The sequence below is a fragment of the Acomys minous genome (genome assembly GCF_964271855.1).
Source record: "Acomys minous genome assembly, chromosome: 16".
Taxonomy (NCBI): domain Eukaryota; kingdom Metazoa; phylum Chordata; class Mammalia; order Rodentia; family Muridae; genus Acomys; species Acomys minous.
In genome coordinates, this window is record NC_140498.1 from 10,964,577 (window position 1) to 10,986,789 (window position 22,213).

The 22,213-nt window shown below is 48.8% G+C and overlaps 1 protein-coding gene and 1 long non-coding RNA gene across 2 annotated transcripts; one reads left to right on the forward strand and one right to left on the reverse strand.

Annotated features, from left to right (window-relative positions):
• Positions 1-114: 114 nt before the first annotated feature.
• Positions 115-20,047, reverse strand: LOC311587231. The gene is made up of 3 exons (XR_014775796.1): positions 11,534-20,047; positions 10,742-10,882; positions 115-422 (listed from the first exon to the last, which is right to left on the reverse strand). It is a non-coding gene; the product is annotated as an uncharacterized lncRNA (long non-coding RNA).
• TMEM11 (transmembrane protein 11) lies at positions 7,604-20,951 on the forward strand. Its single transcript, XM_084763758.1, has 2 exons — positions 7,604-7,951; positions 20,056-20,951. The coding sequence occupies exons 1-2, from the start codon at positions 7,896-7,898 to the stop codon at positions 20,570-20,572; spliced, it is 573 nt and encodes a 190-aa protein (XP_084619884.1). The 5' UTR covers positions 7,604-7,895; the 3' UTR covers positions 20,573-20,951.
• The last annotated feature ends 1,262 nt before the right edge of the window (positions 20,952-22,213 follow it).

Here is a 22,213-nt window from a genome sequence, read left to right on the forward strand (position 1 = left end):
ATAGATGGTTCTGAGCCACCATGTGGTTCCTGGGAATTGAACTCATGACCTTTGGAAGAGCAATCGGTGCTCTTAACCTCTGAGCCATCTCTCCAGCCCCCACTTCTTTTTTTTTTTTTTTTTTTTTTTTTTTTTTTGGTTTTTCGAGACAGGGTCTCTCTGTGTTAGCCTTGGCTGTCCTGGACTCACTTTGTAGACCAGGCTGGCCTCGAACTCACAGCAATCCGCCCGCCTCTGCCTCCCGAGTGCTGGGATTAAAGGCGTGCGCCACCACGCCCGGCTCCACTTCTTTTTTTTAAGATGTATTTATTGTCATGCCCAGCTGCTGCTCTGAAGAGGTCCAGGGTAGGATCTCTGGTGGATGCGGATGCCCTTCCCGTTCACTTCATCTCCTGGGTGGTCACAGCTGATGGCTCAGGCAACTGATCAGGATTGAAAGAAGGAAAACAAAAAAGAGCCCAAGGTTCCTTCTCTAGGGACTGGCTGTACTGCAGCAGAGGAGGAGAGCTTAAACTGCCCACAGTTTCCTATGGCTGAGGCTGTTAAAGCAGCTTCTGGCTAGAGACTGCACAGGGGGTGGGGGTGGGGGGGGGTGGGGGGGATGTCGTAAAAGGAGGCTCTTTGATCTTTAGATAGGCTTCTTTGCGGAGATCTCCAGTAAACAAGTGTAAACAAGCATGTTAATCCTAAAAGGCTGATGCTAAAGCCCTGAGCCTGCTAATTTATTTGCAAATCTACAAGGAAATAAGAAACAAGAAAGAGAGCCGGCTGTGGTGGCACACGCCTTTAATCCCAGCACTCGGGAGGCAGAGGTAGGCGGATCGCTGTGAGTTCGAGGCCAGCCTGGTCTACAAAGTGAGTCCAGGACAGTCAAGGCTACACAGAGAAACCCTGTCTCGGGAAAAAAAAAAGAAAAAAGAAAAAAAGAAAAAGAAAAAAGAAAAAAGAAAATGCCCTCCCAACCCAGCAAGTCTTGGCTATAAGCAATCTGGGGGAGGCATTTTCTCAGTTCAGGTTGCAAGTTACAGTCATAGGTGTTGGGAGGGGAGGGAGCCCATCGTGGCTTCTCATGTTATTTTCATTAGCCAATCTGTTTCTGTGTCTTCTTTGGTGCCTAGGGGTTGGAGAAGTGCAATTTCCTTAGGATTGGATAACTGCAACTTCCTTAGGCTGTTGTAAGTTTTCCAATACCTGGGTAATTGGTTCCTTATGAATTTAATCTCTTCCCTGACTTTTAATTAGCCCCTAAAGCAGGAACTACTCTCTCTATATATTCCCTTTTTCCTTTAAGCGTTTTTACAAATGTATACGGCTGTTTTGCTGCCATGTATGTCTGTGTACTGCCTGCATGCCTGACGGAGGGCACCAGGTCTTCTGGAGTTGTAGTTACAGATGGCTGTGAGCTGCCGTGTGCTATAACAAGTTATATTTTAGTATGCTGAGGGTCATCATACGAGGGTCATACTAAAGGCCTATTTATTTATTTAGTTAGTTAGTTAGTTAGTTAGTTTTTTGAGACAGGGTTTCTCTGTGTAGCCTTGGCTGTCCTGGACTCACTTTGTAGACCAGGCTGGCCTCGAACTCACAGAGATCCACCTGCCTCTGCCTCCAGAGTGCTGGGATTAAAGGCGTGCGCCACCACCGCCCAGCTCATACTAAAGGTCTAAAAGGCATATTTTATTATGCTTATCACATCATCTCTTTAGCCTCTACTTTATTTTTATTTTTTATTTACTTTTTTATTTTTTTGGTTTTTCGAGACGGGGTTTCTCTGTGTAGCCTTGGCTGTCCTGGATTTACTTTGTAGACCAGGCTGGCCTCGAACTCACAGCGATCCAGCTGCCTCTGCCTCCAGAGTGCTGGGGTTAAAGGCATGCGCCACCATGTTCGTCCAGCAAGATATTTTTATTATTCTTAATTATGTGTATAGGAGAGTATGTGCACATGAATGCAAGTGCTCACAGAGGTCCAAGGTGTCAGATTCCCCTGGAGCTAGGGTTACAGACAGTTGTAAAAGGCCTGATATAGGTGATCGAATCAAACTCAGGTCCTCAGGAAGAGCAGCGTGTGCTTTTAACCACTGAGCCATCTCTCCAGCCCTTGTCACTTCCTTTTAGAAACTCCAAGTCTCTAGCTGAGCACGGTGGCACACACCTGTAATCCCAGCACTTGGCAGAGGCGGGTGGACTGTTGTGAGTTCAAGCCTAGTGTCGTTTAAGAGTGAGTTCCTGGACAGCCAAGGAGAACCCTTTCTCAAAAAACAAAAAACAAAAAAGAAAGAAACTTCAAGTCTCTTTCCCCTAGGAATTGTTAATCTTAGAATTTTATTCTCTTATTTCGCTGACAGCAATAAATCATCTATGTGTGTGTCTGTGTCTGTGTTCTGGTGTATGTGTTTAACTTCCAAGGCAACAGGGAATTTTTCTAATATTCCTGCTAAAATTTGACCAGATGGGTGTGATTCCCAGGAAAAGAGGCTCACAGCCATCTGTGATTCCATTCCAAGGGATCTGAGGCCCACTTCTGATGGAGACAGTAAGGTTACTTGAGCTTGCTGACCAGACAGTCTAGTGACATCCTGATTCATTGAGTGACACTGTCTCAAAAAGTAAATGGTGGCAGTGGTGGAAAACTCACGACACCTACCTCAGCCCTCTATAAGCTTATGTGCATAAACCCATACACTACACACACACGCACACACACACACCTACAGAGGCACGCACGCATGCATGCATGCATACAGGCTCTCAGGGACACTTTCAAAGATCAACATGATTCCAATTCCTAAGGATGCATCGAAATCCAAAGGGTGCTAAGTGGAGAGACTACTAGGGCCTTCCAAGTGGAAAGACAGCATCTCTCTTGCCCACTCAGTCTTTGAAAGATGTCCTCCATCTTGTCCTCACTGTGTTGTCTTCTCCTGACTTTTTTGTACTGGGTAATAGTGGGCCATGCCTTTAATCCCAGAACTCAGGAAGCAGAGGCAGGCGGATCTCTACATTTGAGCCCAGCCTGGTCTACAGAGAAAGTTCCAGAAAAACCAAACAAAAAGGTTTTTTTGTTATTGTTACTGTTTTGTTTTGTTTTGTTTTGTTTTTTTTGAGACAGGGTTTCTCTATATAATAACCCTGGCTGTCCTGGAACTCTTTTTGTAGACCAGGCTGGCCTCAGATTCACAGAGATCTGCCTGCCTCTTCTTACTGATTGCTGGGATTAAAGGTGTGTGCCACCATACCACACACACAATTTTTTATTGGTGTGGTGTTTTGCTTGCATAAGCTTATACGTACTGCATGTATGCCTAGTGTTCTCAGAGGTCAGAAGAGAATGCCAGATCCTTCATATGTGTGGGTACAGAAAACTGAGCCTGGTATACAAGGGCATCAAATGCTTTTAGCCACAGAGGCATTTCTCTCGCCCTAAATAGGAATCAACCGTCCTATCTTCTAACTCCTAAGCATCCTCTGGTATGTCTGAGAATAGTCATAGGAAAGTCAGGAGCTCTAGCTTGATCCCAAATGCTTCTGGAATTACTCTACCTAAATGGGGTTTAAACCAATTGCTTACGTTGTCCCTCTCCCAGGATTCAGTCACTAAAAATGAAATATTATTCCCTGCTATGAGCAGCTCTGAGGATTTTTTTCTTTTGTTTGGTTGTTTGGGATTTTGGTGTTTTTGTTTGTTGGTTGGCTTTTTTGATTGTTTGTTTTTGTTTTTTCAAGAAACAGGGTCTCTCTGTGTAGCCCTCACTGTCTTGGACTCTCTTTGTAGACCGGCTGGCCTCAAACTCCCAGAGATCTGCCTGCCTCTGCCTCCCAAGTGCTGGGCTTAAAGGCATGCGCCACTACGCCTGGCCTAAGAAAAGAAAAAGAAAAAAAGACATGTTTGTATGAATAGTGTCTACTTCTATGTTTTAAATCACCATTCAGTTAAAAGTCCCCAAATGGGGAGGCAAAGGCAGGCAGATCTCTGTGAGTTCAAGACCAGCCTGGTCTACAAGTGAGTCCAGGACAGCCAGGACTACACAAAGAAATCCTGTCTGGGGAAAAAAAAGTCCAAATGGCAGTTTCTTCCTTTGGATCTAATGCTCAAGGAATCTGTATACTCTCAGGGTGGCACTGCCCACTGTAATTAGACAGGGAAGAGTTAGCAGTTACAATATAACAAGGCAGAAGTAAACAAACCAGAGCGTTAGAAGAGCAAGGAGCACAGTCTGCCGAAATAGTCTGGCTGGGTCAGCATATGAAGCCAACAGGTGCTGGACCGTGAAGGAAACAGTCAGCATTTGCAGTGTAGCACATTTGCCCTTCCCACTACCCGAGGAAGATAGACAGATGGATGAGGGAATAAAGAATAGAAGTGGGCAATTAAACGGCTGCAGCACAGGAAAGTCTTGGGATGCAGAAGCTAGTATTATTAGCACCAATGTGGCCACACCATATCTGATTGCCCATATGGCCAGCAGTCAACTGTGTGCCAGCACAGGCCCATTTCCCAGTGGGGGCTATAATGGTTAGTTTTTTGTTTTTTTGTTTTGTTTTTCGAGACAGGGTTTCTCTGTGTAGCCTTGGTTGTCCTGGACTCACTTTGTAGACCAGGCTGGCCTCGAACTCACAGTGATACACTTGCCTCTGCCTCCCGAGTGCTGGGATTAAAGGCGTGTGCCACCACCGCCCGGCCTATAATGGTTAGTTTTAATTGTCATCTTGATGTAATCTACAATCATCTGAAAAATGGAGTGTTTTGGTTTGGTTTTTGGAGACAGGAACTTGCTCTGTAGACCAGGCTGACATCAAACCTCACAGAGATTCACCTACCTCTGCCTCCTGAGTGCTGGGAGTAAAGGGGTGTGCTACCATGGCAGGGCTGGAAACGGAGTCTTTATATATATTGTTTTGCCTGCGTGTGTATCTGTGTGAAGTGTCAGAACTCCTGGAGCTGGGGTTACAGACAGTGGTGAGCTGCCATGTGGGTGCTGGGAACTGACCCTGGGTCCTCTGGAAGAGCAGTCTGTATTAACTGCTGAGCCAGCTCTTCAGCTCCTGGAAATGGAGTCTTAATGAGGAATTCCCTAGTTTGGCCTATGGGCACGTGATGGGTGATGTCTTAGTTAAAGTTACTATTGCAATGATGAAACACTGTGACCAAAAGGAAGGGGAAGAAAGGGTTTATTCAGCTTACACTTCCACATCATGGTCCCTCATTGAAGGAAGTCAGGGCAGGAACTCAAACAGGACAGGAATCTAGAGGCCGGAACTGACGTAGAGGCCATGGAGGGGTGCTGCTTATAGGCTTGCTCCCCATGGCTTGCTCAGCCTTATAGCATATTGGGCCATCAGCCCAGAGATAGCAGTACTCACAATGGGCTGGGCCTTCACCCACCAATCACTAAGAAAATGCCCTACAGCAGTATAATATGGAGGCGCTTTCTCATATTGAGGTTCTCTCCTTTCAGATGACGCTAGCCTGTGTTAAGGTGACATAAGACCAGCCAGCACAGGTGGGAAGGCTACCTACCCATTGTGGGTTACGGCACTCCATGGACAGGAACCTGGACTGTATGAGGGACTGAGCAGAAGTATGTGTCCATTGCTGTCTGCTTCTTGACTCTGAATGTAATGTGACCAGTTCTCTCAAACTTCTCCCACTGACACATCTATGTCATGATAGACTATAACCTGCAACTGTGACCAGATGTGTGTTTCTGTTAGGGAATCCCAGCAACAAGAACTGGGACTGAGACAGAAACTGGTGGGCCGGGCATGGTGGCGCACGCCTTTAATCCCAGCACTCGGGAGGCAGAGGCAGGTGGATTGCTGTGAGATCGAGGCCACCCTGGTCTACAAAGCAAGTCCAGGACAGCCAAGGCTACACAGAGAAACCCTGTCTCGAAAAGCAAACAAAACAAAACAAAAAAAACCAAACAAACAAAAAACCAAGACAGAAACTGGCAACAGAAGTGGAGATGCTGCTGTGATAACCCTGACCACGTGGCTTTTAGGCCTTTGGAATTGTTTTGTGGGAAGGGTACGGAAGAAGTTGGAATTTTAGACTTGAAGTACAGATTAATGGGCCACTGTGATGGGAGCTGGGAAGATAGTAATGCTGAGGGAAACATAATGGAGGGGGCCTGGCTCGGGAGATTTCACAGGAGAGCAAGGACCATGTCAGGACCTAGGTCAGGGGCTATTCTTGTGGTCTCTCGGCCAAGCTGCTGCTTCCATTCTCGTCATGTCCTGAGAACTTGAGGGAAGCTGAATTTAGGGATAATGGACTAATTTTTTTTTGACAGAGGACAAGTATTTAGACGAGCTTAAAGTTTCACAGAAGAGTACAGTCAATGAAACAGCCATAACTATTAAAAAGACAGAATGGAAGCTAGGCGTGGTGGCACGTGCCTTTAATCCCAGCACTCGGGAGGCAGAGGCAGGAGGATTGCTGTGAGTTCAAGGCCAGCCTGGTCTACAAAGAGAGTCCAGGACAGCCAAGGCTACAACGGAGACACTGTCTCAAAAAAACAATTTTTTTTTTTTTACAACGGGAATGGGGTAGTGATTTGGAAAAATGCACTAAGGCGAGTCCCTGGTCACGCACCTCATGACCCTTCATAGGCTGCCCACACATCACCTGCCTTCTCCAGGCCAAGGTTTTCTCCCGCATGCTTGCTCCAGTAGCCTAGGCAGGGAAGGGCGTTCAGGCAGTTTCAACTGGCTTTTCTCAGACCTTACTCTTTTTTGTTTGTTTATGTGTCTGGGTGTTTTGTCTGTGTGTTTGTGCACTCCACGTGTGCAGTGCTCCTGGGGCCATTAGACAGCGGTGGACATACTGGGACAGCAAACAGCACACTACTGTTAGCCGCCATGTGCCAAAAATTGGTCCGGAGTCCCCTGTTAGACCTGTCAGCGATCTTAGCTGCTGGTCTTTATTCTTATCAATTCTTTTTGTTGTTTTGTTTTTCGAGACAGGGTTTCTCTATGTAACCCTGACTGTCCTGGACTCACTCTGTAGACTAGGCTCGTCTCGAACTCAGAGACATCCACCTGCCTCTGCCTCCCGAGTGCTGGGATTCAAGGCGTGCGCCACCCCCCCCACCCGTTCTTATTGATCCTTAATACTTCTCTTACATGTCCCCTACTCTTTGGCCACACTTGCACTGTACTAGAGTTTGGCAATTGGAGGCGGGGTTGCATATTCAATGTGAAAACCAGGAACTTACTAGAAACCAGACAGGTCTAAGGTCCTGACGTATAAAAACTGGCTGGGAGGCAAAGGCATTTTAGGTCAAGCCCATCTACAGACCCTCAAAATCTCTGAATCTTGTCAGCCTGGCAGGTTCCTCTCAGGAAAAGGGGAGCAGTTGACACTGCGGAGGCAGAAGTAACCTTCAAACTGGGGGCGCGCGAGTTCGAGTCTTGCAGATGAGAAGCGAGAAACGGAGTTTAAGCTGCTCAAGTCATCGTAAAGTGTGAGACCCGGAGACGGCAAGCGCCTAAAGCCCGAGGCCACCGTGAAGGGCAGGATGGCCGGGGCCAAGAGTTGGATCTCTCAGTCCGCGAGGGCGGGGTCGCCGCGAGGCGTTCTGGGAGTGGTAGGCGCTTTCTTTCCGCTCTCCTTCAGCCACTCGCTCTAGGCGCCCAAGGACGTCCAGGCGGTGGGCGCTGCGACTCGCACTGTGCGACTCGGAGACTCTTTTCCTCCGGCTGAGCCCACCCCTCGCCCTCTTGCGCGCGGCAGCTTACAGCTGGCTTCCGGCGTGCCGCCTTGTGGACAGTGTAGTCCGCTCGCAACCTCCCCTCGCGTTACTTGCGCTCCACCGGACTACGTTTCCCTTCGGCCCGCGCGCGCCCCGAGCCGCGTCGGCTCCAACTCCCGACGAGCCGAAAGTCTCCAAGATGGCCGCGTGGGGAAGGAGGCGTCTGGGTCCAGGCGGCGGCGGCTCCCGAGAGAGGTAAGCTGGGCTCGCGACCGCGGGCGAAGGCCGACCGGAGAGTCGGCGAAGCCTCTGTGCCGCGCGCGACTCTGGATCGTGTGTCCGACGCGCGCGGGGCCCAGTCCGCGGGGGCCTGGGTGTGGGAGGAACAGACTGGCGCGACGGCCGAGGAGGGAAGGGAGCGCGACTAGGAGGGGCGGCGACCCGCATCAGGAGGGCGGTGAACTGGGGCGAGCGGCTGGGAGGGCCGCCACGCTGTCCTACCGAGCGACGCACGGACTCCGGGCCGCTGGCTCGCGCACGTGGCTGGCCCGGCCTGGGAGCCCAATGTGGCGTGGATGGGCTCCGGGGAGAGGAGGAGGATAGAGGCTCGCGGGGCGGTGTGCTCTAGGGGCGTCTGCTGAGAGCAGCAACGTGCCGGGCGCACCTCCAAAAGCCTGTGCCTGGCGGCCGCCTTCTAAAACAAGCAATCCTTGAGGGTTCTCTTCAAGCGCTTCTGCCCTAAGTCCTTTAAAGTGACCTTTTCTACTGAATACGTTTGGGGGCGCTAGGGGTTTTTGTTTCTTCCAGTTATTTCCCGATGACAAGTGCAGTTGGCGTGTTTCATGTTGAACTTGTATGTTTTTCCCACTGGGAAGTATTTTTAGCTAATAGGTTACTAGAAACTATTCGACCACTTAGAAGTGTATATCGGTGGCCGTGGTGGATTAACCTGAACAGTCCGTTTTGCTAAGCCCTCCGAATCTTACTGTGAATGTCAGAAGAAAAGAAAGTTGGGCCTTTCCCCCTTTTCTGATGAGTAGTTTTGTCTCAACTAGTCTGCGTTCCTTTTTGACTGATGCATCTCATGACCCTTGCTACAGAGAGCTTTCCCGTCCCACACAATTCTTCCTGCTTGTCAGCAGTGATAGCGAGAGTGTTCTTACGAGTTCATTTATGCAAAATAATCCATTCTGCATTTATTGTTTCGTGGAAAAGCAGTGGTCTTTTTAACTTCCATTTATTTCTTAGATAAGGACACTAAAAGGAGATTATCTTGTTGTTTTTCCATGTCCTTAAATCCTAAAGAATGCTTTCAGGATTTTAATTTCAGCCTCTTAGTAATAAGGAAGAATCTTCTTAGTAACAAGACCCAGAATCAGACATACTTTTTGTTTGTTTTTATAGTCAGGGCCCTGAGATTCATAGACCAGACTGACCTTGAGTGCACAGAGATCAGCCTGCCTCTGCTTCCCAAATGCTAGGACCAGAAGTTTGCACGGCCACACCCTACAGTGTCAGACCCTACCATATGCTTAATCTTGGATATAGACTGAAAGGATCAAACAGGTATGCCTCAATCATGGGACAGGAGCCTTGCTGGTCTACCTAAGAAGATAGAGAATGAAAGAAAGAAAAAAGAATTTCCTCCTTTGTCATGAAACAAATAAAAGTTTGTCAGCCAGCCACCCATAGTATGAGTCCAGTCCTTGACTCCCTCCCAGCCGCTCACCCCAGTTCACCACCCGCCCCTCTTAGTCGTGCTCCCTTCCCTCCCACATCCAGAGTCCCATAACCCCTTGGCTAGCAATTTCCAACAGCTTTTAAGGGAATTTAAATTAAATGAAGATTTTGCTATAAAACTTGATAGTGGTTGACTCTGTTCAGAGCAACTGCTGCTTGGTTCGCCCGTGGCATCTTTTTTTTTTTTTTTAAGACAGGGTTTCTCTGTGTAGCCCTGGCTGTCCTGGACTCGCTTTGTAGACCAGGCTAGCCTCGAACTCACAGCGACACTCCTGTCTCTGCCTCCCGAGTGCTGGGATTAAAGGCGTGGGCCACCACGCCCCGCTCACCTGACATCTTGACCAATTAAGGTTATCTGCCAGGGCCCTGTAGGTGTTTAGGCTGTGACCTTTGGCCAGGAACTGCAGGTTCTACCCATGCATACAGATGCTGTGTGTTTGCCAGGAATGGGGTATCTGATTTTATGATTTGAGAGTTGCCATCTGCCCTCCTTCTGGGTAATGTGTAGTGACTGGAGGCTGTCCCTCTGTTTGCTTTTGTGTGGTGGCCCTTCCCAAAAGACCCATTCGGAGGATCCCATCTCCTTCAGGTCCTCCTACTCTCAGCAGCGCTTGGAAACATAACCCCCTGGCTAGCAAGTTGACTTCTGGGCACACCTCCATTCCTGCCTACTTGGTGGCCTGACTGGGTGGAGCAAGCCAGAATAATTGTATGCTCAGCACCATAGATTTTGAGGACTGAGTGTATTATTGGCTCTCATGACACAAGTAAGCTGTTTATGGATCCTAAGTGACTTTGTTCCATGTCACATTTGGAGTGACTCAAATTTCAGTTTCATGTTAAGAGCACGTCCAGGGGTGCTCACACCTTGCTGCCTGCCCTGTGCTGAAACTGAAGGATGCTGGGTGTGGTCGTGCACGCCTTTATTCCCAGCACTCAGGAGGCAGAGGCAGGCAGATTGCTGTGAGTTCGAGGCCAGCCTGGTCTACAAAGTGAGTCCAGGACAGCCAAGATAATATAGAGAAACCCTGTCTTGAAAAACCATGTTCTGCATAGTATGGAGCATGTGTTGTACTTAAGGCTTTGCTTGGTGCTGATTGACGGCTTAGTGTGCGGATGGGTGCTTCTTGCTTTTCCTGCTTCCTAAGGCTAGAAACACAGGCTAGTACTAGAGCTGAGTAGCAACTATTGTAGCAGTCCAGTAGCTGCTAGCCACAAGTGGTGATTACATTGACATTAAAGTTAAATACAATGAAAAGTTTGGCTCTTAGACCCTGGACCATATTTCAAGTGCCCAGTACTCACTGTGGACTAATGGTAAGCACGGAGAAGACTTTGCCATCAGCGCTGCAGATAGGAATGTTTCTTCTCTAGACTGAAATTGGAGGGGGAAGGAGCAAACTGCGAGTCCCCTATGTGTTGATTTTTCTCTCCACTCCATTAAACCTAGGGAAACAACAGTATTTGTAATGAAGAGCGTCAGACTCTTGAGTTGTAACCTGAATTCTAGCCCAAAATTGAGCATACTGACAGCCAGCACAGCAAACAGATTGCCGGCCTCTTTGAGGCACACTTACCCATCTAGGAAAGCAGAGAAGGTATTTGCATTCTGCCACCTGTATGCCAGCCTGGACCAACTCTCAGACAGCCCTGTCTATCCTTTCTTGGGCTACTTGGTGCTGCTCTCTCTCAGTGCCCCTGAGCATCCCCGAGATCTCCATGATTGTTGGAGCGTGCATATAGCCCTGTACTCTGAGTTCCTTTTCTGATGGTCCTGTGGAGATACTTGATCTGCATCTGATCATGATAAACGGTGGCCTGGGGTGTTCAAACTTCCTCTGTTCTGTGCATCTGTTATGCAGTCAGTGACCGTGGGGTTGCATGCCTCCACAGCCTTTCCTGCCACCTTCTCGTGGAAGACCATGTCATTTGTGAATTCCAGGGGTACAAGGTCCCGGTGGCCAATGTAGGGTTAGTGCCTACTCCAGAGGAACAGCTATGTGGACAGGTTGGTTTACATCTTGGGGTGATAGACCCTCTTTCTGCTTTGGTCCTTCCCTTTTAGAGCTGGGGACTCTAGGGATTTGAGACACTTACTATTTCAAGAGCTTCCCATTCTGGCTTTGGTGTGTGTTGGGATTCCTCCTCCTGGTCTGGATGAGGTGAGCAGGGCTGGGACATACACCAAAGTCCAGCTATAGCCACTGGATGGAGGTAACGGGTGGGAGTCCTGCCTGTTGGCTATTGAGAGGTGACAGCACTCATGGCTGACCCAGACGCTCTGCTCACAGACCTGGATGTCCAAGTCCACCATTCTGCCATGGTCCAGCCTTTGGTGTATATTTCTGTTTTTCTGGGTTTTACTCAAGCAGTCTGGCTTCCACTCGCTTTGATGCCTGCTTCTATGATTCAGTTCTGCAAGCTCATTCCAGTGGATCCCACCTCTGAGAAAGGCAGGGCTGGCAGTGTCCAGGGAGGAGCAACAGGCTGAGACCTCTCTACCTAGCTTGGGTTGGCCGTGGCTTGCTTCTTCAGTGAGCGAAGAGCTGTGGCAGGGGTAGGAAGAGTGATTCATGAGCAGCACCCACAAGGAACATTCTTTCTGCCTCTTTCGGGTCCTGATGCCAACAGCAACTTTAGTGGGTGCAGAGTTCCTGGGGGAGCCAGTGACCACTGGGTTCACCACGGTTCTTCAGGTGAAGGCTGTGCAGACGACTGCTGGGGATCCCACTGTTGCCTGTGTCTGTCAGCGCTAGAAGTGTCTGTGTGCTAGCAGCGTGAGGCTCTTACTTTATCAACCAGTTTGTGTGTGTAAGCAGCTGCAGAGGGTTTGCTCCAGTCCTCTTTGGTTTCTGCACCCAGCCAGGTCTGCACCCTCCAGTGCTCTGGGAGACCAAGGAAACTGGCTCAGGGTGTTCTGTCCTTGGACTTAAAAGCAAAAGAGAGTGAACGTGAGGAGGGGCAACAGAAAGGGAGGTAGACGAAGTGGAGCAGGGGAGAAGCAGGAGATAGTCATAGAATGGTGTAGACCAGGCTAGCCTCAGATTCAGAAATCTGCCTGCCTCTGCCTTCTGAGTTCTGGGGTTAAAGGTGTGCGCCCCTGCCACCCAGCAAGATTTGTTTTAAGGGTGTGATTGCATGTGCGCACATGTGAGAGTAGGCATCTGTGGAGTCCAGAAGAGGCCACTGGGTCTCCTGGAGCTGAGTTGCAAGTGGTTGTAAGCCACCTCCTTCGTGTGGGTGTGGGAGCTGGTGTTCTCCATAAGCGTAGTGCTGCAGCGGCACTAAGGCTCTCGTAGCTGTGTTGTGCAGGAAGAGGACGATTCTGTTTCTTTGTTTCATTCAAGCAAGCCTTGTACCATTTGGCCTAGTGACTGAGAAGCCCTTCTGCCCCTGCAGTGAGGGTATGCATGCCAGGTGGAGAGATGGCTTCAGCGCTTATGAGCACTGGCTGCTCTTCCAGATGACCTGGGTTTTCCACATGGAGGCCCACAGCTGTCTGTAACATTAAGTTCCTGAGCCTCCGGGTCCTCTTGCCTCCTTGGGCACTGCACACATGATGCACAGATATACATGGGAGCAAAACACCCATACATAAAAAATAAGATAAAATGTGTTCGTGTGTGTGTGTGTGTGTGTGTGTGTGTATGTGTGTATGTGTGTATGTGTGTATGTGTGTGTGTTCAAAGAAGTGGCTCAGTTAAGAGTGAGTGATGTGATGGTTGAGGTGGCACACACCCTAAACCTAACATTTGGAATACAGGCAGTGCTACATAGTGAGGCCAGGTCTGAAAACAAACCAACATAAAAGCAGCCTGACCCGCTGACTATGCTCTACATTTTCAGGCCACAGATACCTTAATTGCCACAATATTTTTTTCTCTTGTCCTTTGTTACAAACATTCTTGGGAGCTTGTTGCATTTGGCATACTTAGAAGGGAATGCCTTGATGGCAACATCCTCCGGTTTTTGTTGTTGTTTTAAAGGCTCTACCTGGAGAGGTGGCACACACCTGTAATCCCAGCACTTGGGGAGGAGGAGGAGGAAGCAGGCAGAGCTCTGAGTTCGAGGACAGCCTGGTCTACAAAGCCAGCCCAGGACAGCCAAGGCTACACAGAGAAACCCTGTCTCAAAAAACAAAAAAGTGGGGGAGGTGATGTATAGAAGCATGGGGCTGGGGAGGTAGCTGAGTGGGTAAGATGCACTCATGTAAAAGGCTGGACATGGCTGTCTGTATCCTGGGACTCTTAGTGGGAAGAGAAAGCTGACTCCTGCATAAAGTCCTGACTTCCATATGCACTCTGGCGTGTATGTGTTCCTCCCAAATGAAGATATTAGACTAGAGAGAACTGTCTTGATGTTAACAGCACTAGCTGCTTTTGCAGAGAACCGGACTTCTAGTCCCATGTGGCAGCTCACAACTGTCAATAACTCTCATGCTCTCTTTTGATATCTACCAGCACTGGACATGCAAGCAAAGCAACCTTACATGTAACATAAAATTTAACTTAAAATTAAGCATAAAATACCAAGGGTCAGTGAAGCTGTAGAGAAGTTGGAACCTTTGTGTGTAATGAAAATTCTAGAAAGGTTGGTTTCTTTAAAAAAACAGAAATGACAGCCGGGCATGGTAGTGCACGCCTTTAATCCCAGCACTCGGAGGCTGAGGTAGGTGGATCTCTTAAGTTCGAGGCTAGCCTGGTCTACAAAGCAAGTTAAGGACAGCCAAGGCTACACAGAGAAACTCTGTCTCAAAAAACCAAAAAACCCAAACCAAACACAAACAAAAAAACACAGAAATGAGGCTGGAGAGATGGCTCAGTGGTTGAGGGCACTAATTGCCCATCCAAAGGAACTGGGTTCAAATCCCAGCAACCACATGGCAACTCAATTGTCTGTAACTCCAATAGCTGACACCTTTATACACCAATGCACATAAAATGAAAATGAATGAATTAATTATTTTTTTTATTTTTAGAGACAGGGTTACTCTGTGTAGCTTTGACTATCCTGGACTCTTATTTGTAGGCCAGGCTGGCCTGGAGCTCATGGAGATTCGTCTGTCTCTGCCACCCAAGTGCTGGGATTAAAGGCATTAAAGCCACCACCCGACTTAAATTAATTTTTAAAACTACAGAAAAGTTTTAAGAATATGGTCCTGTGTTAATCCTAGGTGTCGGGATGCGGTGCTGCTTTGGACTGCAGCTGCTGACTGTGATTTGCCTCATGCTCTAGCAGAGGCATAGTTTTTGTAAGCTGCAGGTAGTTTCTGCTACTGTATTACTTTGAATTCTGGGAACTTTTCATAGGGTATATGTGTGCTAGGGTCTTGAGAGGCAGGATCAGTGGTTTTTGGTCATTTAGGGAGGCTGTTTATGGTTTGTTAGTAGCCTTGGTCAAAAAGAGACAAAAAGAAAGAAATTAGATTCAGGGATTTTCCTATTTGCTCTCTCCCATTGGTCCTTGTTTTTGTTTTATCTAGTGTTAGGGGGTGAAAGGGGTGGGAGTGGGGACAAAGGGTGGGAAAAAGAAGAACACACAAAGTAGCAAAGACCAGCTACATTTCTGCACTGTTAATGGAAAGGTAAAGTGATAAGGCCACAGTGAAAGACAGGCTCACAGGTCCTCAGGATTGAAAATAGAGTTTTAAGGGCTGGAGAGATGGCTCAGTAGTTAAGAGTACTTACTGACTGCAACAGCCAGGCATGCAACAAGCCAGGCATGGTGAAACAGCCATGCTTGCCTGGAATCCCACCATTCAGAGGCAGAGGCTGTTGGATTTCTCTGAGCTCCAGGACAGCCAAGGCTACACAGAGAAACCCTGTCTTGAAAAGCCAAAAAAGTATTGACTGCTCTTCCAGAGGACCCAGGTTCAATTCCCAATACCCATATGGCATCTTAAAATTATCTGTAACTCCAAGATCTGACGCCCTCACACAGACATACACACAAGCAAAACATCAATCCACATAAAATAAAAATAAATTATTGCCGGGCGTGGTGGCGCACGCCTTTAATCCCAGCACTCGGGAGGCAGAGGCAGGCGGATCGCTGTGAGTTCGAGGCCAGCCTGGTCTACAAAGTGAGTCCAGGACAGCCAAGGCTAACACAGAGAAACCCTGTCTCGAAAAACCAAAAAAAAAAAAAAAAAAAAAAAAAAAAAAAAAAATTAATTTAAAAATAACATTACTGTGTAACCTTGCAGCTCTACATCTGAGCATTCATCCAAGAGAATTGAAAATAAGGGGCCAGAGAGATAGCTCAGCAGGTAGAAACATTACCAGGTGAGATCTATCCCTGGAACTCACATAAGGGTAGGAGAAAGCTGACGTCTGCCAGTTGTCCCGGACTTCGTGCATGCACACACACACAAAATAACCCGAGGTATAGCCGAGTGTGGTGCACACCTTTAATCCAATCCCAGCATTTAAAAGGGAGAGGCAAGGGTCTCTTGAGTTGAAGGCCAGCCTGGTCTATATGGCAAGTTCCAGAACAACTAGGGCTACGTAGCGAGACCCTATTTCAGAAGGAAGAGAGGAGGAAGAGGACTAAATGCTAGATTTTTATTTTGTTTTTGGGGAGTCGGAGCTTTTCTATACAGGGTTTCCCTGTGTAACCTTGGCTGTCCTGGACTCACTGTGTAGACCAGGCTGGCTTTCCACCTGCCTTTGCCTCCCAGTGCTGGGATTAAAGGCATGTGCCTCCACATAAACAGGTGCTTCCATGGAAGTGTAATACCTAGAATAGTTGAGCTCCTAGGAATAGAACAGTGGGTACACCAGGGCGGCTCAGCGGGCGTGGTTTTGGAGTTGTAACTTCTGGAGATTGGTTGTCTAATGATGTGACTATTTAACAAGGTGCTAAATTTTGTTAGGTATACTTTATCACAGATAATAACAAAGCCTGTATTTGAGCCAAGCATTTCTGGTGGCCCACATCTTTAATCCCAGGAGGCAGAGACAGGCAGGTCTGTCTCTGTGAGCACAAGGCCAGCCAGGGATACCCTATTTGAAAACTTACCACTTAACTTTCTGAGTAGGAAGCAAGTCTTGCCTGGCTTAGCTCCCACCTAGCTCCCTAGGAAGAGGACTGACTACCTTGTGGCCTTATTAACTCTGTACCTAAGCGAAGCATGAGAGAGCCTTCTGCTTGACTCCCCATCACAGGATGCCGTGCCATCCGCTGCCCGGAGCAGTGGACAACCCAGTTTTCTTCTTTCTCACTTACCGGGCAGATTTTGCACTCACTATACAGCTCAGCTCTAAACAGACTTGCTCTTGAACAGATGCTTTTAGACTTTGGGAAGATTTGGCCTTGGGTCAGGGTGAGACAGGAACTACAGCGCCCTCTGCACAGCCGGCCAGCCATTGTCAGGGCACCTGTATCTCAGAGCGGGCAGAGCATGTATGGACTGTAGAGTTTCCTTATGTATAGCCCATGTTGGCTGTAATGCCAGCATTTCCAAGTGACTCCTGCTAACTAATCCCTTCCCTTACCCCACACTGGATGCTCTAGGCATGGCAGAGCTGTTGCAGGAAGCTGGAGGGCAGCAGGCCATGACCTGAGGTACCGGAGCAGAGTTGCCGCCTGCTCCACTGAAGGCAGGCTCAGGATAGAGTAACACTCGCCCAGTGTTAGCAAAGTGCATAGCATAATCTTCTTTGTTTGCTTGAGACAGGGGTTTCTCAGTGTAGCCCTAGCTGGCCTGGAACTCACAGAGATCCACCTGCCTCTCCCCGGAGTGCTAGGATTAAAGGTGTGCACCACCACTGCCCAGCTAGGACAGTGTTCTTAAGTACAATCTATAGGGCTGAGGAGATGGTGTGTACTCCGCTTGTAGGAAGGGCACCTGAATAAAAGCTGGATGTGGCAGCCTGTGTCTGGAACCTCAGTCAGTGCTGGCAGAGGGCAGAAAGAGACAATGGATCCTTGGAGCTCTCCCTTGCCTGCCAGTCTAGCCAGTTTGGCAAACTCCAGGGTCAGTGAGAGGCACCTTTAAAAAAAAAGGTGGAGCCAGGCCCTCAGCGCGCATGCTTTTAATCCCAGCAGTTGAGACAGAGGCAGGCGGATCTCTTGAGTTCAAGGTTCCTGGATGGCCAGGGCTCCAAGAAGAAACCCATGTCTGGGGGGTGTGGGGAGAATAGAGAAAAACAATCTGACACTGAGCCCTACATGCACACACCTACTTGAGTATCTACACATGCATACAACACACACAAAAGACAGAGCTGTATTATTAGACAAGAGTTCTCTACTTTGTCTTTTCCCACTTGACTCAATTTCTTTGGCATTTGGTTATCAGTGTCCCCCGCCCCCTGACTCTCAGCTGTCATTTTCACATTGCAGCATCGTTGCCTGGGTGCAGCGAAAAGCTCAGGGTTCTGATCAGCTACAGACAGTACATTTCTAATCTGAAAAGCTTCAGGATTTTAAACTTTCTTTGTTTTGTTTGAAACAAGGTTTCTCTGTGTAGCCCTGGCTGTCCTAGACACTCTTTGTATGCCAGGCTGGCCTCAAACTCACAGATATCTACCTGCCTCTGCCTCCCAGCGCCGGGACTAAAGGTGTGCGCTACCACACCCGGCCCTTTATCTCTTCATTGGCTTTCTGTCTAGGGCTGTTTCTCCTGGGGGTGGGGGTAGGGGTTGTTACAGAAACCTTCTATGTCCATCTTTCTTGGTTGTAACCCTGATCATCAAGACCATGACAAAAGTAGCTTACTTGCCTTCTACAGTCAGTGGGAGCATGTACCACAGGCATCCACATGAAGATCCGGGGGCATTCCTGTGTTTATAGCTGCTGCAAGCTGGGATGTTCACAAAACTGTTTCCGTGAGAACCTGTGAGAATTATGACCCAGTGACTCAGTTCTTCCGTGGCTGTGTCTGCTTCATGTCACCTTGTATTATGGAGCACTGGCCTCCCATTTCCAGACATGTCTATAATCATGAACACACCCACACATTTGTCTTGACAAACAGCAAGAGATAGGCTCTCTTGGGCTAGCCCGGGTGGATTGGGCGCCAGCTAGGCATGCAGAAGATGCTGGCACTGGCCAGGAAGAGATCAGAAGTGTAGTCTGCCTAGTGACATGGTTTTAAGAAAGAGCAGTCTGTTGCAGGTGCTGGTTATGCCTTACTGAAACAACCTTTCTCCTGTGTTCAGGATGGCCACAGGCAACAGGTAGAGGACATGACAGTAGAGTTGTAGTGCGTTGTAAGAGCACTGCAATCCCAGCTTGAACCCACATTCTGCCTTGAGTGTTGGGGGGTGGAGGGCTGGCTGCAGATGCTGTGTGCACAGGGAGGTGCCCTGTGTTGACTCTGAGCGGGACTTGGGATGATTTGGAAGTGGCTCTGCCTGGAATCTCAGTTTCACAGATGGGTGTGTAAATTGGTGCTTTGGCTTTTATTGGCTGATGGACATGAGGCCACAAAGGGAATCTCTTAGCTATAAGTGCACCCACTTGAGAATAGGATTATCAGGGGATCTTGTTGGTTTTGAGGTGGGGTCTCTCTGTGCAGCTCATGCCAGCCTGGAACAGGCCTCCTAGTGCAGACTCCTGAGCACTGGTTTTGCAAGAGTGTGCCACCATGGCTGCTCTCAACTCTTGACTTTGAGCTGGAATGAGCTCAAGCTTACTTAGTTGCTAAACGTGTCTGAGAATGTGTCCTGTTGTGAAGAGGCAAGTGCAGGGGCCTGTTCATCTTCCTCCCCTTGGAATTTACTCTAAATAGAGATGTGCCACACAAGACTTTCATGGGAAAATACTGCTTTCCTGGGGTTGGGGTCTTGAGTAGCCTGCAGCATGGCATGTCAGTGAACAGCCTACTTCGGCCATGCCCACCTGCTGTGGCTTGTTTTCATTTTTATTTTTTGTCTTGTTAGGGGTGAGTCTAGGGGCCTTGGGAAGATGAGGCAAGCTCTGTATCTGAGCCACCTCTATTCCCCAGGCTGAGGCTTCTGGTCCCACCCCAGGGAACAGCGTTCTCCCTGGTGCACAGCTGACTTGGGGCTTGTGATTTAATTAAGCCTTACCTGAGCCCAGCATAATTGCAGTCACTGGATTACGGTAAAGCATTTGGATTACCGGAGTATAAGCCAGTGCCTTTTTACTAAAGGCATGCTGGTCTGGGTATGGGTTCCCCCAGCCCTGTACTTGGAGTAGTCTTTTTTGAGTGGAGCATTTTCAAGACAAAGTCTTTTTATGTATGTAGCTCTGGCTATCTGGAACTCACTGTGTTGACCAGACTGGTCTTGAACTCATAGAGGTCTGCCTGTCTCTGCCTCTGCCTCCAGATTTGTTGTTTTTTGTTTTTCGAGACAGGGTTTCTCTGTGTAATAGCCTTGGCTGTCCTGGACTCACTTTGTAGATCCACCTGGCTCTGCCTCCAGATACTGAGATAAAGGTGTGGATCACCTTGCCTGCTCACCACTGTGGGCTTTTTGCTGCACAATAATTCCATGGGGAAAAATTGCTGTCTTATAGGTTGGGTTCTGAAGCAAATGACTCTGTAAGTGGGATGTCCTTGAAGCTGAGACAAATATTTGTCCAACCCTGCACACCCAAATAAGCTAGACCAATTAATCTAACCTCCTGTCTCTGTCCCTCCACTGAAGGGTCAGCCTGTCGGCCACAGACTGCTACATAGTACATGAAATCTACAGCGGGGAGAACGCCCAGGACCAGTTTGAGTATGAGCTGGAGCAGGCGCTGGAAGCCCAGTACAAGTACATTGTGATCGAGCCCACCCGGATTGGGGATGAGACAGCACGCTGGATCACCGTGGGCAACTGCCTGCACAAGACGGCCGTGTTGGCAGGCACTGCCTGCCTCTTCACCCCGTTGGCACTGCCCCTGGATTACTCCCACTACATCTCCCTGCCCGCTGGTGTGCTGAGCCTGGCCTGCTGCACCCTCTATGGGATCTCCTGGCAGTTTGACCCTTGCTGCAAGTACCAGGTGGAGTATGATGCCTATAAACTGTCCCGCCTGCCTCTGCACACGCTCACCTCCTCCACACCAGTGGTGCTGGTTCGGAAGGACGACCTCCACAGGAAGAGACTGCACAACACAATAGCACTGGCTGCCCTGGTGTACTGTGTAAAGAAGGTTTATGAGCTCTACGCCGTATGACTGCAGGAGCGTGGGACACGAAGCAGAAGCACGGAGCCCACAGGACTCCGATCCCTACAGCAACACTTGGGTTTTCTCTGTGAAGCAACAGCACCTGGGAAAGTGTTTGGTTTAATACTTGTTATTTTTTAAGCAAAAATAACAGATCATGGGTATGCCAGGGGTTATTCAGCTCACTACACTAAGATGTCTATTTCCATAACCCAGGAGTGGGTCCCAGGCTGTGCAAGCCTGACTGGGCAGTGGAATATGGACAGGAGCCAATGCTACTTTCTGAGGGGTGTGAACTCGCTGTGGGGGTATCTTAAGTATATTGTTTAACTATACCATTCAGAAGCCAACCAGAAGCTATTGACCATTAAAATTATGAGAATTTCAACTTCTGTTCTCGCTTTCTATGCCTGTAGCTGCTGCTGTATGTGAGATGGGCAAGTGCTGCAGACACACCCTGCTATGCTATGTGTTGCTGCTCAGCAGCACTAAAGCGAACACACTGCCAGCTAGAGTGCACATGACATAATAGCAACAGCTACCCTGGCTCCTGGCTTGCTAGTCTAGCCCAGTCATGCCCCCCTTCCCCACGCCCGAATTGTTCATTAGCACTATTGATGAACTGTTGAAGTGAATACAGTATAAGGTGGCCTTGCTCTCCCTTTGGCTCATCTGAGGACATCCATCCCTGAAGCCCTTCTCCAAAGACTGATTTAGGAGAGCACAGAAAACAGAAATCTGACCGGGTGTGGTGGTGCACACCTTTAATCCCAGCACTCATAGGCAGAGGCAGGTGGATCGCTGTGAGTTCCCGACTAGCCTGGTCTACAAAGCGAGTCTAGGACAGCCAAGGCTACATAGAGAAACCTTGTCTCGAAAAAACCAAAAAGAAAACAGAAATCTCTGCTGTTCCTATGTAGCCCTGAATTCAATCCAGTGCCCTGGTTGTGCAAGGTGCCCCTGCCCAGGGCAGTGAGGTGTTTGTTTGTTTGTTTGTTTGTTTGTTTGAGACAAGGTTTCTCTGTGTAGCCTTGGCTGTCCTAGACTCGCTTTGTAGACTAGGCTGCCCTCGAACTCACAGTGATCCGCCTGTCTCTGCCTCCCGAGTGCTGGGATTAAAGGCGTGCGCCACCACACCCGGCTTAGGGCAGTGAGTTTTAAGAGAACTCACTTGACTGCGTAGGCCAAGTGGGTCTGGAACTCAGAGATGGTGTCTCTGCCCCTTGGGTGCTGGGATTAAAGGCCACCACACACCTCCTCCCCGCTCTCTCCCAGGGCTCTCAGTGGAAAATGATCTGCTCAAAGAGTTTTGCATGGCGCTTCTGTAGTAGATAGCCAAGCCAGCTTCTTAGAAAATTGTGATGCCCAGCATCAGGAAGGGGGCCTAACCTGGAGAAAGGCTTTAGAGAAATTTCAGGGGTGATTGATTGGGCCATTTGTAACAGGAGAAATCAGAGTTATAAGAAACCTTGACTGAGTTCCAAGTGCTGTAGAACTAACAGCTCAGGATGGTGAAGAGGTAGCTGCCACAGCAGCCCCAGATGAATTGGTATCTGCTGCCTCTGAGATAGAGCCCTAGGTAACTAAAGGCTGGCTCTGAGCCTGTGGGCAAGCACAGCATGGGAGGGGCTTTTGTGACAAGCAGTCACC